The 18,155-nt window shown below is 39.4% G+C and overlaps 2 protein-coding genes across 2 annotated transcripts in view; one reads left to right on the top strand and one right to left on the bottom strand.

Annotated features, from left to right (window-relative positions):
* Positions 1-2,405, bottom strand: part of gdap2 (ganglioside induced differentiation associated protein 2) — a 40,464-nt gene extending 38,059 nt beyond the window's left edge. The window contains exon 1 of the mRNA XM_047601566.1: positions 2,205-2,405. The gene's annotated coding sequence lies outside the window, so the exon portion shown is untranslated. The remainder of the gene's footprint in view (positions 1-2,204) is intronic.
* A 1,457-nt stretch (positions 2,406-3,862) lies between these two features.
* wdr3 (WD repeat domain 3) lies at positions 3,863-17,939 on the top strand. Its single transcript, XM_047601994.1, has 27 exons — positions 3,863-3,922; positions 5,609-5,810; positions 5,891-6,100; positions 6,372-6,490; positions 7,070-7,148; positions 8,369-8,464; positions 8,955-9,065; positions 9,175-9,276; positions 9,559-9,659; positions 9,795-9,899; positions 9,984-10,214; positions 10,619-10,712; positions 11,295-11,396; positions 11,487-11,569; positions 12,136-12,274; positions 12,365-12,421; positions 13,486-13,586; positions 13,734-13,845; positions 14,295-14,429; positions 14,514-14,564; positions 15,469-15,534; positions 15,635-15,727; positions 15,893-15,943; positions 16,025-16,068; positions 16,194-16,322; positions 17,418-17,511; positions 17,605-17,939. The coding sequence occupies exons 2-27, from the start codon at positions 5,637-5,639 to the stop codon at positions 17,758-17,760; spliced, it is 2,835 nt and encodes a 944-aa protein (XP_047457950.1). The 5' UTR covers positions 3,863-3,922; positions 5,609-5,636; the 3' UTR covers positions 17,761-17,939.
* Positions 17,940-18,155: the final 216 nt, after the last annotated feature.

Raw genomic sequence — 18,155 nt, 5'->3', positions numbered from 1 at the left:
GAAGAATCGTTTTTATTTACAGAGCACCAAAGTCTGAAACTAGAAATGTGCCTGGAGGGGATTTAATGTCGTTCATTAACTCCGCTGTGATGGATTTTCCTTCCAGCTATTGAGCTGTTTGACTTATCAACCAATGTTCTGGACAAAATTCCATTAAGACCTCAGAAAAGCTCTTACAATTTTAGACAGACATACTGAATTAAATTAGACAGCAGGTGAATATTTTGTCCTTTTAGAAGCAGGAAGAAGGATTTGAAGAGAGATAAGTTGTGATGACGGCTTTTTTTTGTTGTACTTCCAGTCTGCAGAGGTTAGTACCGATGAAAGGTGGCACAACAAAGTGAATAAAGCAGGGTCACAGACAGCCATGATGAGGTTTGCCCTCGTGGTCCAACCCAAAAGACGAGCTAACGGTGAAACTTGTGAGCCTCAGAACTGGACCAGGGAGAAATGGTGGTTTGGCCTCATGCATAACGAATTCTTTTAAGTCACGTGAATGTGACACTAATCTTATACCAGGATGCACCAATGTTCAGGCGGTTTAGATGTTGTAGCTGTAGATATACAGAGTTTCTGCAGGTTTGAACGAGTGAAATGTAAAATTTAAGACTCTTTAAGACCATTATGGGTTAAATATAAGACCTACATGACGTACGAAACATAAGGAAAATCCAAGATCTAGAATTACTTTTCAAAGTTTATTATCCTGAGGTGGACCCCACTAATGAGGAGCAGAAACATAATAGACCAGAGCCAGAGGGGATCACACTGCAAATGAAGAGGTAATTAATGGACATAAGGATTAAAGACTCGACTAAATGTAACTTAACCTCCTTGCAACGCATTTTTAATTTCTAAAAGATATTTAGAATTAGTAGCACCTAAAAACTTATCATCTTTGAACGGTAGAAGTCGTCCTCATATGTGGACACAGGGATTATTTCACTGTGTAATACAATGAAGTCACCAATGTGCATCAAATGTATTTCAATCCCTGAGCCTTGCTGTGCAAAAACAGGATGAAGTCCCAACATCCTCAAACAGGTACTTGCTAATTTGTAACGTTGAAGCTTTTTACTGTTAATAAAATTTGCTAAATTTGGTCTAAATGAAGCAGAATAATCTGAATCAATCCTACAAAATATGCTTGTATTTAAGGCTTCTTAAGGCTTTAAATTGGGACTATCAAATACTTCTTCACATAACTACACCTTAAATATCTTAATACCTTAATAAAATGCACTGGCTTTCAAATTACTTCTGTTCATATCAGACATCTTCAAACTACACTTTAAGGTCACCATGGTTCTGACCACAAGAACCAGACGATGCTGATTTCTGGCAGCGATCTCACCGAGAGGCCTGCACGTGACAACATTATCAGCAGACGGGAGAAGATGAGCTCCACGCATCATTAAACGCGGCTCAGGAATGCGATGGATTGAGATTCAAATAGTTTGAGGAGCAGAACAGAGATTAGGAAGCTGCATCGAGTCAAGTAAAAGTTTGTCTCTAAAGCACTTTTACAAACAACCTGGGCTGACTACAGTACAGAGGTAGTAAATAATCATACATATGTTTAATAATATATAAAAGCAGTAGAATAAAATTAGCACAATTTAAAAATAAAGATAAAGAAGAAGATAAAAGATAAAAGATAAAGGGTAAAAAGAGACAGATGACAGTTATGTGACAAGTGTCCACACAAACAGCTAATTTTATTATATATAATTTAATTATAGATTAAATTACGGTTACAAAAATAATGTTTTAAGCTCCAAACATTGAGAGAATTGCCTCCATTTCTTTCTGTTAAATGCAGCAACTTAGTTTTTTTGGTGGAATCCTTTCATTGATTGGTGGATATTATGCATCAAATCAATCACCAACACCGTGACAACTAAAACTTCTATCTTCCTCTGTCTTAAATAATCTTGAATTAAACATAGTAAATTCATTATAACACGTGTTAGTGATACATTTATTGTTAAACTGCATCATTACAAAACCAAAACAAATGTTTAGAGGCACAGCTGCTGCTAAGAAACTGTCAATAAAAGAGTTCAACCCCCTGATAACCCGACTTCTTTATCCTCCTGAACACATTTAAATCGTTCCCGAGGACAAAGACTGTCCTTACAAATCGATTTAAGGAGTATTTTGACCAGATAGTGTCTCTGAATAGCACAGAAGACCTCACCTACCTAGCCAATATGTTTCCTCCAGCCCGACGAAGACGTGAAAAATATAAAAAAAGGAGAAGACATACACTCAAAATCCGTCCTCGATCCTCTGAGTTCTCGTATTAGAAGCTAAAGCTGCCAAAAAATAAGTTTAAAACTGTTAATTGCTCAGGTTTACACACACACAAACATGCTAAGAGCTGATTGTTGTCTGACCGCAACGGGAAGTAGTCAGAAACCAAAACTCCTTCCGGTCAGGAGTTTCAGAATAAGATCCTCCAGAAATAAAACTTTAGTCATTTATTTATTCATCTCGCGTATGAGGAATTTCCTTGTCGCAGAATTTGACAAGAATATATACAACAAATAAGTAAATTAATAATACAAATAACAAATATGCGGGGAATATTACAAAGACTGACTAAATAGGCAACTATTACATCACTGCCACTACACTACTGGACTAAAACAATTAAACAATTTGTTCACACTGTGCTATGTGCCAAATATTGTAATAAGTTTAGTAAGATTTGGTAGCTACGATTTATAATTTATGCATTGTATAATCTGTAATTTGTATCACCTAATTCATCATCTGTCCATTTCCTCTAGTGTAAATTATTTTATAGCTCCTGTTTATAGTCTATTTACATTGAACAAACAAATATATGTAACAAGATTGAGAATACAACAATATAAATATAACAATATCAAGAATATAAATGTAACAAAAACAAAAAATGGGCACTTCCAATGCTGAAACAGCTCGAAGAAAAGAAAGGAAATTACATACTTACTGCTTAAACAAATTATTCATACTCAATATTTTTTTAACACAACAAAATAAACAAAACAAAACAAACAAAAATGATTGTAGAAAAATTAGCACGGCTTTTACTTTTTAAGAGCCACACAAACAAAAAAAAACGCACTTCCGTTGTCAACAGACAAAAGCAGCAGAACGAGAGCCATCGCGAAACCAGAAACAACACAAAAACTGTCAGTTCTTTCACGTGTCCTATAACGGATTCTGTTATAAAGAAGCACTACATGATATTTTTATATGCGTGTCTACTTTCACAAAGTAAAGGTGCATGATGAATTGATTCGACTTGACTGTTTTCCTAAGATGTGTGATAGGGATGGGCGATAATGCAAAATTCGATATTGGTCCGATGCCAAGAAAATACAGGGCTAATATTGCCGATGCCGATACTTTCGACTTACAAAAGCAGCTACTTTCATGTAGAGCAACGTGTCATTATTTATTAACCAAATAGATCATTAATATCAAGATTTGAATGATTTTTTTTTAAATCACAACGCTTCAATTATTTAGTTTTTAATAATTTTGTTTTAATGATTATGATCACAAAACACAGGACAAAATTTGTAGACAAATAAAAATACTTTTTAGTTACAACAAGGTCTAAAATAAAGACAGAAATAACAAGATCAAAAGACAACAATATCAAAAACATAATAAATAATAATAAATATAATATACAATAATAAACATGCAGTGTTTGCGTCTACAGCTGTGACATAACAGTAACTGGACCTTGATAAGAAAAAGTGAAACTTAAGCATCGATTTCATCACTTGCGTATCGATCTCATACTAATACCGACGTAGTATCGAGACTATACCTCGGATCGATTCGCCCACCACTAAGTGTCATCGATTAGTTGGGTCTGTAATAGCAGCGGAGTTAGCTAGCAGCAGCAGCAGTTTATAAGGTAAGAGGACCTAAACTCACCAAAAACAGACGCGTTACACAGACGAAAGAGACGTTGAAGCTTTATATAACACGTACGCACATACGTTTTTATCATAAATTGTTTAATTGGGTGCATTTTACCCGAGAATAACACCACGTGTGTTCAGGAACAACCGGGCTTCCGTGGACAGTTGTGCTTGATTTGTTGTCCGGCGGCGTGTAGACGGGCGGGGTTTGACGCTTATCACGTTAATTCTTGTGTCAGACGCGCTTAACCCCGAGCGAACGGTTAGTCCCGTTTACTAAAACGAACGCTACTGCTACTATGGAGACCAACGTGCTACACTTAACCTAGATATATTTACAGAAAAGTAGTTTATAGGCCATTAAACTCTTAATTAAATGTGGGATACTGTGATATTACATACAGAAAAGTATCGACACTTGTTTTATTAATGTAGAGTTTAAAGAAGAATGACATAAACTCACCGCGGATGTTATAAACGATGTGAAAACACGTTATTAATGTCACATAGCGCGGTGAGGTCAGTTTCTATAGTTTCTATAGTTTTAAGATATTATGATACAGTTAACTAATTAAAATGATAATGTCAGCCATTCTGCTTGTATCTGGACCTCTTTATTCTAATGAAGGAAAAGATTAATCCAACATACACAGAGTACTTGTGTTTTAGTCACAGTTTACCCAGAAGTTTGGAAAAGACCCTCATTTGTATTTTGCTGTGGAATAAATCTACTGACTATAAATCTGGTCAGTGCATCTGGCATCAACTTTAGTTCGTGAATAACTGTCTTACAAATAATTTGCAAACATTTGTTCTTATTAAACCTTTGCAGCACCTGTATAATAGCAGTTAAGATGTTCAGGATGAATACAGGCCCTTGACTAGCTTTTCTTTTCTGAAACACTGAAATTTTAAGGATAAACCTTAAATTGACCTGCAACACAATTATTCCCCTATTTTAACCTTTTACGGGACAAGGAACCGTATTTGGTACGTTTAGCACATCTTAAATTGTTCCTCTCAGTGAAGTTTGAAGCATGTGGTTTTAATTCAGCCAATCAGAGAAGAAGGAAACACTCTCAGGTCTGATCAGGGTCTAACGTGGTCTACAAAGTCTATCTCTGCACGACCTCTGAGTCTGAATTGATTTATTAGGAACCAAGAAGAAGAAGAAGTGTCCTAATGTCGTCTAATTTGATCATGTTGACAAGTGCCTGAATCTGCTCTTATGTTCCAACGCTCTAAATACACGTTTACGTTTATTTATTAAGGACAAGGAACCATATATGTTACATTTATTAATCTTTTTATATTCTCCATGAAAATTAAATCACAAAAATAAAACACTCTTCTTACGCCTGACAGTCGCTCTCTACATTTAGAATTTCTAAGTATATCAACGAGTGCCTATAAAGGTTTAAATGGATTATTCACAAATGCTTTGGGAATAAATAGGCTGACTTTACACAATTTGCAATTTGAAGTTCACAGGGACACGGTTAGTCGTAAAGCTACATTCATAGACACAAACAAAGTATGTGGTCAATAAGAAAAACTAGTATAAGATTTAACAATGGGCCCAAATATGAGTCTGTTTCTGTCTGTAGTTGTTGTCAAATGTCACCACGCTCTCCTCTAACAATACTGTGATTGATTAAAGTCTCTCTGCTGTGGAACAGGAGCCGACATCACCTCAGACTGCCGGTCATGGGTCTGACCAAGCAGTATCTGCGCTACGTAGCCAGCGCCGTGTTTGGAGTCATCGGCAGCCAGAAAGCGAACCTCCGCTACGTGACCCTTCGAGGGGGAGAGCGCGGACGCTATGTGGCCGTGGCCGCGTGCGAACACGTCTTCATCTGGGACGTCCGGAAAGGAGAGAAGGTGAGATTTCTATCACGAGGCTTTAACCGTAACGAACAAGTCAGTTTCTGATTTAATGAATTTCTGTGTGTTCTGTCCAGGTCCTGATCCTGCAGGGACAGAAACATGAGGTGACGTTCCTGTGCCCGTCCCCTGACGGCGTCCATATTGCTGTGGGCTACGAGGACGGAGCCGTGAAAATCTTCAGCCTGCTGAACGGTGAGAGCAACGTCTCCTTCAACGGCCACAAGTCTGCAGTCAGTGTCATGCACTACGACGCGCTCGGGGCTCGACTCGTCACTGGTTCCAAGGTAAGAGAGGCAGCAGACGGGATGTACTCTGAGTTTAACTTAATTATTTACTTCTACACTCTGATCAGGGTTTTTTTTTTGTTTCATGTGTGTACATGTGACCATGCACGTGACGTAATTTGTATTTCTGTGAATGGAAAAAAGCTGGAAGTTTAATTTAACAAATGTTTTAACATCAGCTCTGTTGTATTTTCTTGTCCCGGCTGTATTTTCTGAGTTCCTGTTTTGTATTGTGAGTTGAGTGTTATTGTGTTTTTTCACCCTCTCTCAGGACACAGATGTGATCGTGTGGGACATCATCAACGAGTGTGGTCTGTACCGACTGAAGGGCCATAAAGACCTCATCACACAGGCCTTGTTCCTCAAAGACAAGAACCTCCTGGTCACATGGTAACGTGTCTTTTTACCTGATGGTTCTACGAGCAAATTGTTACGAGAATGACAGTAAATGATTAACAGAAATAAAGTAGCATCATTATTTGTAATGAAAACCTCTACTAATTAGTTTTAGTTTTCTAAGCAAGATTTTACTGTATAAGTCAACAAGTCTTTCTGTTTTCTGCTCTGTATTTTGCTGCGTTTCGTATTCAGATGTCTGTACCTTCCTCTTCTTGTTCTCTTTTCTTGGCATATTTCTACCCAGCATCGCTTTTTATTTTGCACATGAGGATTATTAAACCCTCATAACACAGCGAGTTGTAACACAACCTGTGATGAGATGATGAATGATGTGCTGTGTGTGAAGTAAACCTTCGTAAACGTGGCCTCATGTCACCGTCAGACCTCGGCCTCTAACTCCGGCTCGTGGGTTTGATTTGATTTAATAACATCAGTCTCACAGGTTTATAGTGTTCTGAACTAATGTTAGTAACTTCACTGCTACTAACACAGTGTCTGTGTGTGTGTGTGTGTGTGTGTGTGTGTGTGTGTGTGTGTGTGTGTGTGTGTGTGTGTTCTGTTGCTGTACAGCTCCAAGGACAGTTTCGTGAAGTGGTGGGACTTGGACACACAGCACTGCTTTAAAACCATGGTGGGACATCGCAGCGAGGTGAGACGCTCCTTAATGTCACATGCAACCGTTGGCACGAAATTAGCGACGCACACTTTAAAATAAAGAAGAGACTATTCACTGGTCTTCACCTTCATCCACAAACAAACGGAAAGGATGAAAACTAAAATCACTTGTTTAACCCTTTAACATTCCACCTTTGATATAAGATGTGGGACAGCAGCAGCTTTTTAAATCAATCAGAGCTCTGGACACGAGTTGTGTTTGAGTAAAGGATCATATCTTATCTGGATTACAGTACAGACGGTAATAAAAAGGTGCTCATAACAATCAAAACAACCCAACAATAGATGTATACATTTAAAAAAGGATCCAGCCAATGAAAAAACAATGCTGGTTCTTATAAATCTAGTACATAAACCTGAACAACAAAGTTCCAAGCCAATAATGACATTAATGTAAAAACAGACCAACGTGATGCAACTACAAAAAAATCCTATTGAGTTCTGATTTCATTGATAAAAGTCATTTTATGATTCAACCAACACATTTTTTCAAAACAAAAAAAAAATCAGGCAAACACAACAACTTCTTGTTTTAACTTTAATTACTCAAGAACAAAACCGCTCAGAGTAATTCTGACTTTTGTGATAGAAACGTCAGAGTCTTGGTTTTTAAAAGAGACCGAGACCATGTATGAGCTGCAACATGTTCATGAGCAGCATTCAGTTTACTTTGGGTTTGTCCTAAATAGGTGTTTTTTTGCAAAAAAAGGCCGGAATGATAAGAGGTTGATGAAATGAACTGATGAGAGATTTGTGTTTACACTCCCCACAAAAAGTGGTTCTTCCCACTGTGGAGCATCAAATCATCCCCCAAAATGATTGCATGGTTATAAAGGTAATGAAGAAATGTGATAAGCAGCAGAAATCAGTCAGTGTGAGAGGTGAAACCAGCTCTATAAAATGAATCTACTCTAATCAAATACCTTCAGCCTGATGAGTTTGTCTGAAATTATAATTTAATATGTTTAATATATTACATTAAGTATATTTAATATACCTAATATATACCGTACACATGCCAAAACATTGGGTTTGCTTGTGTTAACAAATGCATTCTAATATAAAAGCACTGAATCCTCCTTCATGACTCATCTTATAGTTCAGTTTAGCCAAAACATTAGGAACACATCTTAAACCTTTTATCATAGTTTATCTTAGTTGTTAAGACTCTGTGAATGTATGTGTTTATTTCAGGTGTGGGGCATGGTGCTGCTGAACCAGGAGAGCAGACTGTTAACGGGCTCAGCAGACAGCGAGCTCCGAGCCTGGGACATCAGCTACATGGAGGAGGTGAGGGAAACTAAAACCACAGCTCTGTTCTCAGTGCACGTCAGCGTCAGTCTCCTCCCTGCTACTTTAGCATGAATGCTAAAAAGAGTGTGGAAATCCCATCTGTGTAGCTTGAATGAAGATGCTTTTTCTGCTATTTTACGTTTTTTATATTTATCCCATATATTTCCATACATCTAGACTCTTATGTAGTTACTCCAGCATCCTCTCATACTGTTACTGGCAGCAGGTTCTCTTTAATTGACCTTTCTCAAAGCCCCGCCCCCTTAGTTACTGTTGCTATCCCCGCTCCTTTTGTTTGCTAGTCCCGCCCCTTAGTTACTGTTGCTAGCGCGTCAAAAGTATATAAATAAAGTTTCTTCTGATTGATTATTAGCCACAAAAATGGCTTTAATGTCATCAGAATCAGAATCAGTCATTTATTATGCAGATTTTTCTCTGACTCTGTAATGAAACATTAACAAAAGACATTTGTTTGAATAATTCTCAGGAAAAAGCTAAGAGCGAGCCCAAGGTGAAGAAGGTGAAAACTCTGTTGGATGATGATGATGATGATGAAGATGAAGACAACAAGGAAGAGGCGGATGAAAGTATTGAAGAGGTACAGTAGCAGTCGCTGATATATTTCCTCCTCCTGAAGCATTTTCACACTGTTCTAAACATTAGTCTCCACGCTTGTGTTTTGATTTATATTTTTCTGCCATCTGCAGCGCATCCTGAGCTGTACGAAGGCCGGCTCCATCCTGAGAGAAGCCCGGGACCGAGTCGTGTCGCTGACAGCCGACGCCGGGGCCAGAGTCATCGCCTGCCATGTGAGTGCTGAACCGGTTCCCAGATCTGAAAACCGACGTGTTTCAGGTCTCATCCTCAGTAGAAACTAGGAACATGTGTTTTTGTCTTTTAAACGGGAACCCTGTTTACCAACCTCTCATGCAGGAGCAGGGTTTGTCAACATGAAGCTTTTCTGCAGTGTGTTCAGTTGTTAAAAAGGAGAAGTTAGTCATAATCTGTGTCCCTGTGTGTTTATTAGAATATGTGTCCTTAAACTCATAATTATTTCTCTGTGATTGATTCTATATCCGTGTCTCTGTCAGGGTAATGACTCCGTCCTGGAGCTCTTCACTGTGCTGTCAGCGGTGGAGGTGGAGAGAAAAATGACTAAGAAGCTGAAGAAAGCCAAAAAGAAGGCAGCCAAGTACGTTTCTTTTCAAATACCTTTATGTTAGCGCTTAAATTACCTTTTTAAAGGCCTGATACTGCTGTGTTGCAGAGTTAATGTGTGATTTCATCAACTCTCTGAGACTTGTTGTGCGTCTGTTTCTTCCTGTAGAGTCCAGGAAGATACCGGGGAGGAGGCAGCAGAGCCGGTGGTGGAGAAGACGTTGAAGGACGAAATTATCAGACTAACAAACATCAAGGCCTCGTCTAAGATCAGGTCAGCACGGACATGAAAATATAGAAAACTGGACATCATTAAAAATAAATAAATCACTCTAACCCCTCTCATGTCTCCTCTCAGGTGGGTGGACTGTCTGTCGTGTGCAGGCGGTGAGCTGAAGGTGGCGCTGCTGCTGCAGAACAACACAGTGGAAACCTACAGCGTAAAGATTTCTGACAAGACGCCCGCGGCCAATAAGACGGCTCGACTCACGCTCGGTGGCCATCGCACCGACGTCCGCACGGTGGCCTTCAGCTCGGACAACCTGGCCGTCCTCTCGGCCTCCGGAGACACCGTCAAGATTTGGAACAGGTGACGCCGGCCGCTTTAGACCAGTGATTGTCAACCAGGGACCCCTAGTGGTCGGTGGTGTAATTGCAAGGGGGCATTGAAAATTAAATCCTTTAAAAAAGATCATATGACGTTTATAGAAACAGGATTATTTCACTCAAATGTGGCTGAAACCTTTATCTACCTAAACTACAGAGGGTAACAGGATTTTTTTTAGTTTTAAGTTACTGCATGATGCAGTTAATACAAGCTTAACACGACGTGCAAGCACCATTCATTAATTAATAATGCTCTTATTGTGAAACATCTACATCAAAAATATGCAGGAGAACCTCTGCTTAAGATGCAGGAGGTCCCTGCAGCTTCTAGGGAACTGTCCTCTAACCATCCTGTCCACCCCCCTTTCTCTTCGTTCCCCGTCACAGGTCAACTCTGCAGGTTATTCGAACCATGGCCTGTGATTACGCCCTCTGCTCCCTGTTCGTGCCTGGAGACAGACAGATCATTCTGGGAACTAAGGTATTTTTACATCATTCTGACTCAAATCTTAATACGCTTTGTTCAGGCTCATTTAATAATTATTGTGCTGCTGCTTCCAAGTCTGTAGACTTTTTTTTTTTTTTTAATTATCTTTTTATTTTGAAAGGCTAATTTCCATCACAAACATTAATTACCTCCTCAGTCATTCCTAAACTTAAGAAAAGGATGAATGTAGAAAGTTTAAGTGACCATGTCCATACTGTGGTCCATACCACACTTTCTTTTATGGACCACTAATTTTTTCAGTTAACTTTTCCAGTAGAAACAAAAACAAAACAGAACTGAACAGGGGAGCGTACAGTTAAAATATCACATAACAAAGAGACTATGTTCACATAAAGCAAAGTACAGTTAAATGAAATCAGATATGATTGGTTTACTTTGTCCATTTGATCCAGATCTTGTAATTTCCTTTTAACTTAGTTTGATTTCCCATGTTTCAACAAGTTATTTCAGTTAAAATGTACGTAAATGTTTTAAAGTTTGTGGATTTCTTTGGAGTCTGAAGACTTTTATACCAGTTGCTTGTGTGTGATGGCTTGATGCCGTGTTCCCTGTCAGAGTGGGAAGCTGCAGATCTTTGAGCTGGCCTCAGGAAGCCTTCTGGAAACCGTGGATGCCCACGATGGAGCGCTGTGGTCCCTGTGTTTGGCCCCAGACCAGGTAAACCCGACTCCCTGACGCTGCAGTCACACTTATTTTAACATGTCCCGTCATTGCCAGCTTGTTTCTTTGTGTTTGTGTGTCTTGTAGAGGGGGATCATCACAGGAAGTGCAGATAAGACGGTGAAGTTCTGGGACTTTGAGCTGATAAAGGATCAAGGCACCAGTCACAAGTAAGAAATCACTCTGTCCAGGTTCAGGGGCTTAAATTAGGTCAGTGCTCCTTAAATATTGTGGTCAACTTTAACAGGAATAAACCCAGAGGCATTTGTTTCTTGTTTCATGTTTCTTTTGTTGCCTCTGATGAAAGCGACTAAAAGAAAAGATTCCTGTTCAGACTTTTGATAATTGAGGATTTCTGCTACATTTGTTTCGTTTTCTCACTGTTAACATTATTTTGAGACTTTTTCTCTCTTACATGACATAATAATGCAAGTACAACCTTTCAAAAAGCAATAAAGAGCATTTAACAGTGTAACTGTAGTGTCAAGAACTTTTAAATATCCTAAATAAATAAAAAACAATAAAAATAAAGTGGACTCTGAGTAAAGAGAGTGGATGACTGACAGGAGGGTTCACTCCTTTCATTCCTCTATGAACCAACACACCCGGTGGAAAACAAACATGAGTTGATTCATTTATTACCGTGACAGGTCTAACTGTGTGTGCATATGTTTACTCTCTTATTTCCTGATAAACCAAACATGCTCAGGTGACGTTGTGTGTGTTTGTGGTGCAGGAGGCTGACGGTGAAACACACGCGCACTCTTCAGATGGAGGAAGACGTCCTGTGCGTGAAGTTTTCTCCCGACCACCGGCTTCTGGCCGTCTCTCTGCTCGACTGCACCGTCAAGATCTTCTACACAGACACGCTGAAGGTACAAACAATAAGGATGAAACAAACTCCCTCAGTGTGTAGAAACTGTTCCCATGGTAACTAAACACTCTCCCCTCTCTTCCTGCTGCAGTTCTTCTTGTCTCTATATGGACACAAGCTGCCTGTGCTTTGTCTGGACATCTCCCATGTGAGTACTCGCTCTAAGGCCTGAAATATAACAGTGATGCTCGGATTTATTTTGTAAGATGATCACATTTACCTATAAAAATGTCTTGTTTAAATGTCAGATGTACTGTATAAAAAGCTGGTGAATAGTGGAGATACGTGCAGCTGCAGAGGGAACACAAACAGGTTCACATGTTTTCAATGAAAGTCAATACGACAATAAAAATACAGACAGAACAAAAAAGAAAAACTCTTTAAACAGTTCACAGTGAAGTTGACTTTATTGCACACAGGTAATATTGATAAGACTGGAATTTTAAAATTTTAGTTCTGACTTTTAGATCCTTGCACAGACAAGAACCTTCTCACCTCTCAGCTCTTATACAGTCTCACCTTCACACAGACAGTCTGAGGTCATGTGATCTGACCCACACATTTTAAGACCGGAGGTGGTAGAGTTTCCAGTAGTGATGTTCAATACCAGCGATTTCCTGGTGATACTGTACTACTGTAAAATTCAGGCTGGTATCGGCGATACCGATCCGATACCGATACTTGCTGTAAATACACCCTAATGAGTCTGGTAAACCAAAACAAAAGTATTTCAAATCATAGCTTGTGTTTCAGTGGTGTTTCAAACTCTAAAAAAAGGAATAAGTAAACTATGTAGAACTACTATAAAATGATGACACTGTGCTCTCAGTTACTTTCCACCAGTGACTATTAAAAGTATCAATATTTTGATTTTATGTTTTATTTTATCTTATGTTTTGTCTTAACTATATTTAATTTACTTTCTTTTACTTTTGTGCAATATTTTGTCGTTTTACAGTTTTATTGTGAAGCACTTGGTGGTTTATTACCTGTCAAAGGTCCTATATAGATAAAGTTTACTTACATACCGTTGAATATCGATTTCTAATCTCATTATCTGGGTGTTAGTTGGATAAAAACTCCAATATTAGTCGAGTAAAGCGTTTACATGCACTTAAGTTGTTCAGTTAGAGTCAGATTAAGGCAATAATTCTTTTTTTTCACCTCCATGTAAATGTACTGAGTGATATCTCGTGTCTCTGTCTTAACCAGGACAACACACTTATTGCCACCGGTTCAGCCGACAGAAACGTGAAGATCTGGGGTCTGGACTTTGGCGACTGCCACCGCTCCATGTTCGCTCACGACGACAGGTACCGACCAACGCGGACCCAAACCGAACCACAGGGTCTGAAAGCTTCGATCAGATACGTGGGAGTGGAGTCACATAGCTTCTGCTCTGTCTTTCTAATCGTTCTCCATTTTCTAGTCTGACTGACTTTTCTCCTCCCTCTCTACAGCGTCATGTTCCTCCAGTTCGTCCCCAAGACTCATCTGTTCTTCACCGCGGGGAAAGACAGGAAGATCAAACAGTGGGACGCCGACAAGTTTGAGCACATCCAGACCCTCGAGGTGACGCTCGTCTTTTGAAACGTTCTGAAGTCTGGTCGCTGGCTTCGTCTGGTCCTGAACTAGATTCAGAGCGTTTACAGATGATGACGCTTGATACTTGTTACTTTTTCAGTGTAAAACAATATTCATCTCATTAACGAGAGATTACAACGACTGTGATTGGTCCAAAATGCTTTTCTCCTTCCAAGTCTGACTTTATATTCCACTGTTGTTGTGTTGTTTACATTTGTCCTGTGTTTAGTCATATTCATAATCGACTAATTAAAGGTAAAGTTAGGAAGTTATTCAATGATCATGACACAAGTAAAAAAGTATCTTATATTTACTTGATCGATATCAAAGTTCACAGTATCTGAGTCTAATGAGTCTTAATGAGTCTTGATCTTTGCCGTCAGACCACGTCTGCATAGACTCTCTCTATAACCTAAACCTAACTCTGTGCCTCGCAGGGCCACCATCGGGAGGTTTGGTGTCTGGCCATCAGCCCCAACGGTGACCACCTCGTATCCTCGTCTCACGACAAGAGCCTCCGTCTGTGGGAGAGGACCAGAGAGCCCATCATCCTGGAGGAGGAGCGGGAGATGGTGAGACGGAAAACCACGACCGAAGCAGATTCACTGTTATTGAAATAATCCAACTTAACACTCACAGAGGTTTTATTTTCACAGGAGCGGGAGGCGGAGTTTGAGGAGAGCATGGCCAAAGGAGACGCACCCGTGGTGAGAGCTCGGGTTATAACCTCCAGACTCTTTATCCTCCATTTAAATGATACATAGCTTCAACGGAGTCAGGATGGAGACTTTTATGAGGGGTTAGATTTAAAAAAGGACTATCCAGTTGCATGCAGAGCTCTTTTCTTCTCTATATCAGTCGAAATGTGGCTCAAATCCATATTGTTAAGCTAATTCCAACCACTGTGCTGTGAATTTATCCAATTTCACTTAATTGGTCGGAAAATTATTATTTATTTACTGCAAATAACTGGTCTTTGTTCATCTATGTGTGCGACATATAGTGATGGGCAGAACAATTAAAACTTCTTCCACTAGAGGGCAGAAGGTAGATAATTAACCTGTTATTTCTACCTGTTACCATTCAAACAACAGAATAAAACAGCAGTGATAGATGAATAAATACTAGAACTCAATCTAAACTGGGTCCTGGAGAAAATTCTAACCCAGATGAATGAAAGTCTTAGTGTGAGAAATAGAAATAGATGAGCTCAAGACAATACAATAAAAGTTCCCTTTCCTTTGGTTTTACTTTTACTCTGTTGGTTCTTCTTGGTGTTTGGAGGAAAAGCTGAGGGCACCAAGAAAACTTAGAGTCTCCAAACTAAACCCCTTCAAAATAAAAGCACAGAACATGCAGCTTTATGGAGGGAAACCACAAAGATGAATGAGTTCTCAAAGCTACTGTAGCTAGAATAGCAGAGACAATAAAACTACCTGCCTGGAAATAAGCTGGACTTTTCAATGACTAAACAAAAACAGTAAATATATTAAGAAAGTTGGGAAAGGAGGGAAACCCTGCGCTAGCCTCTTCATGTCATCTAAATGTATCAGAAGCCTTCACAGCCACGTTTGACTCTTCTTCGATGTCTTAACGTTGTTTTATTGTCAGGTACCTGGAGAGACTCAGGGTGAAGCAGCACCAGCCGGCAAGAAAACCATCGAGACAGTGAAAGCTGTGAGTTCACACCCCCCTCATCTACCTTCAGTGTGACAGTGACTTCATTATCATTGATGCTAAAAGCTACGAACTTCACGTTCTTTGTTGATCTTTGCAGGCGGAGAGAATCATGGAGGCTCTGGAGGTTTTTAAAGAGGAAGCCAGGAAGATGGAAGTGCACAAATACGCCTGTGAGAACGCAGGCAAAGAGGTAGAGACAGGATTCAGTCGCTTTTTAGAGGAAACAGAGGCAGCATAAAGATCCTCGATCTTAATTTGTGTCGCCTTTTAGTTTATTTATAGCATTTTTCTTTCTTTTTGCATTTTGAGTGTAAAGATGCAGAGAATGAATATTACAAACTTGTTGTTTTTCCAGCTTCCTCCACCAAAACCGAACCCTATTCTCGTGGCCTTTGGAAACGTTTCAGTAAGTGGATTAATTGTAGACACTGATACACAGATTAAACGTGTTGCTGGTGAGTTTGTAACTAAAGCGTTGGTCTTTTAGCCGTCCCGCTACGTGTTAGACGTCATAAAGAAGGTCAGATCGAGGTAAGACGAAGAAAAAACCATCTTATAAAGCTAATAACCATCTGCTGGCCTTGTCCTGTTCATTTAAATTTAAATACACCCGCTGGGATTTCCTTCCTTTCTTTCTTTCTTTCTGCGTCGGGCAGCGAGCTGGAGATCTCTCTGCTGGTGCTACCGTTCCCTTACGTCCCAGAGCTGCTCAAGCTTTTCAACAGCTACATCCAGCAGGGCCTGGAGGTGGAGCTCGTCTGCCGCTGCCTGTTCTTCCTCCTCAAGTAAGACCCAGTATTTTACTTAAACAGTAGGATGTTGTGTCCTGTGATGTTATTACACTGTTGCGACATTAGGTGGCACTACAGAAAAGGGTGTTTGGTGTTGAGGTTAAAAAGGAAATGAGAAGAGGAAGATGGATTATGGAGGATGGAGGATGTGCTCTAAAGCCTGTAATGCTGCCACATTAGTTGTTATAGTTGTGTTACTACTACAACTACTATTCTGTTTTCATTACCAGTTACATCACACAGGTTTTAGCAGCTGCAAAAGAAACATGGAGTTAAATATATCCATGTTTACGGTAGGACAGAGTAGAGGTAGGATTAAATGAGCGTGAGGCTACTTCCTGCTCCTTTTGTTAGGCAAATATTTTGTTTATTTTTATTTTACAAATCATTTAAAATACATTTTCATTTCATAATTCACAGCAGGATAATATTTTGTTTAAAAAAAAAGGGTAGTATCCCAGTATCCGTAGCTTATAAACGAGATCCAGAAACATCGACACAACAAGTACAATAAATTATAAAACACAATTTCTGCCTAAATTCAACCTTAAAACAATCTTAAAGTAATTCCATAGATACAGACGGTATAGAAATTAAACCCCATAGCAACACAGCAGGCACACGTACATGAGCCAGATTCAACATTTTGTTTGTATTAAATGTTGGAAATAATTAATTCATTCATTCATTCATTAATAAATGAAAAACTTGGACTAAAGAGTCAGAAATCTGCAGCAGAAAAGAAGATGAGCTGAACACATGTGATAAACTCTCATTCAGTTAACGGGTTAATGAAGCTAATGAATCACTGGTTAATCTCACATACTGGAAATACTTTATGATCCAAAACACTAGTTTGTTAAGAAACGCAAAAAATATATATATATTTTCCTTTAAATTATTTAAGAAAAAGAAGCCACAACATTATGACCACTGACAGGAGAAATAAATAACATTTAAACCAAGGGGTTGGAAAAAAATATCGTTATGCCCCATGTTCACTTCCTTAGCCCCAACAAGATGTTAGAGATGTTGCAGCAAATCTGTTAGTTATTGAACTTTTGACATTTATTTTTTACTTTTCCTTAGAATCCATTTTGGTCAGATCTCCAGTAACCAGATGCTTCTCTCTGTCATCGATGACCTTCGGAACAATACGCTGTCAAAAGTGCGCGAAATCAGAGTAAGTAACATCTGGATTTAAAAAAAGAAAAGAAAAGAAAAGTTTGTTCTCCAAGCTTGTTCATCACAGCGTCTTTATTCCGTCTCGTCTCAGGACGTGATGGGCTTTAACAGCGCGGCGCTGCAGTTCCTCCAGAGGGAGATCGAGAGCAAAGAGGAGGTGATGTTCTTCGCCGAGGCGACGGGTCGACTGGACGAGAAGAAGAAGAAGAAGAGGAAGAGGGAGCGGGCCGTCCTGACCATCGCCTGAACCACAACGAACTTTCTCTCGACCTGTTTGTGTATAAACAGACGCTCTCAGCTTCATTTCAGGAGCTTTTTTTTTTTTTTTTGTTATGTTATGTTGTAAAATCCTGTCCAGATGTTACAAAATGTTATTCAGGGACACGCTTCATTTCTCAAATAAACTACGTCTGAGGTTTTCTCACAGTACTTCAGCTTTTATGAGGGGGGGGGGCTTTAAAAACAAATAAATCCTCCGTGTCAGACAGGAACATGTATACGCACCAGCTCCCTGCTCTTCTACACGCACTCGTACAGCTTCTCAGAAGATTAATGTTTTTGTGATTAACACACACGTTTGATTTAAGACGCTTTCTGTTGCTACGAGCCTGAAGGGAGCCGTTGGCGTCTGCAGCCAAACCA

The sequence above is a fragment of the Mugil cephalus genome, chromosome 12 (genome assembly GCF_022458985.1).
Source record: "Mugil cephalus isolate CIBA_MC_2020 chromosome 12, CIBA_Mcephalus_1.1, whole genome shotgun sequence".
Classification (NCBI taxonomy): Eukaryota; Metazoa; Chordata; class Actinopteri; order Mugiliformes; family Mugilidae; genus Mugil; species Mugil cephalus.
Note: the sequence above shows the minus strand (reverse complement) of the source record. Positions and strands in the feature narration are given on the sequence as shown.

Coding starts and splice junctions, on each gene's coding strand:
- wdr3 (XM_047601994.1), top strand. CDS start 5,637: ATGGGTCTGACCAAGCAGTATCTGCGCTACGTAGCCAGCGCCGTGTTT. Junction 11,397..11,486: donor TGTGTTTGGCCCCAGACCAG/GTAAACCCGACT, acceptor TGTGTCTTGTAG/AGGGGGATCATCACAGGAAG. Junction 13,587..13,733: donor ATGTTCGCTCACGACGACAG/GTACCGACCAAC, acceptor CCCTCTCTACAG/CGTCATGTTCCTCCAGTTCG.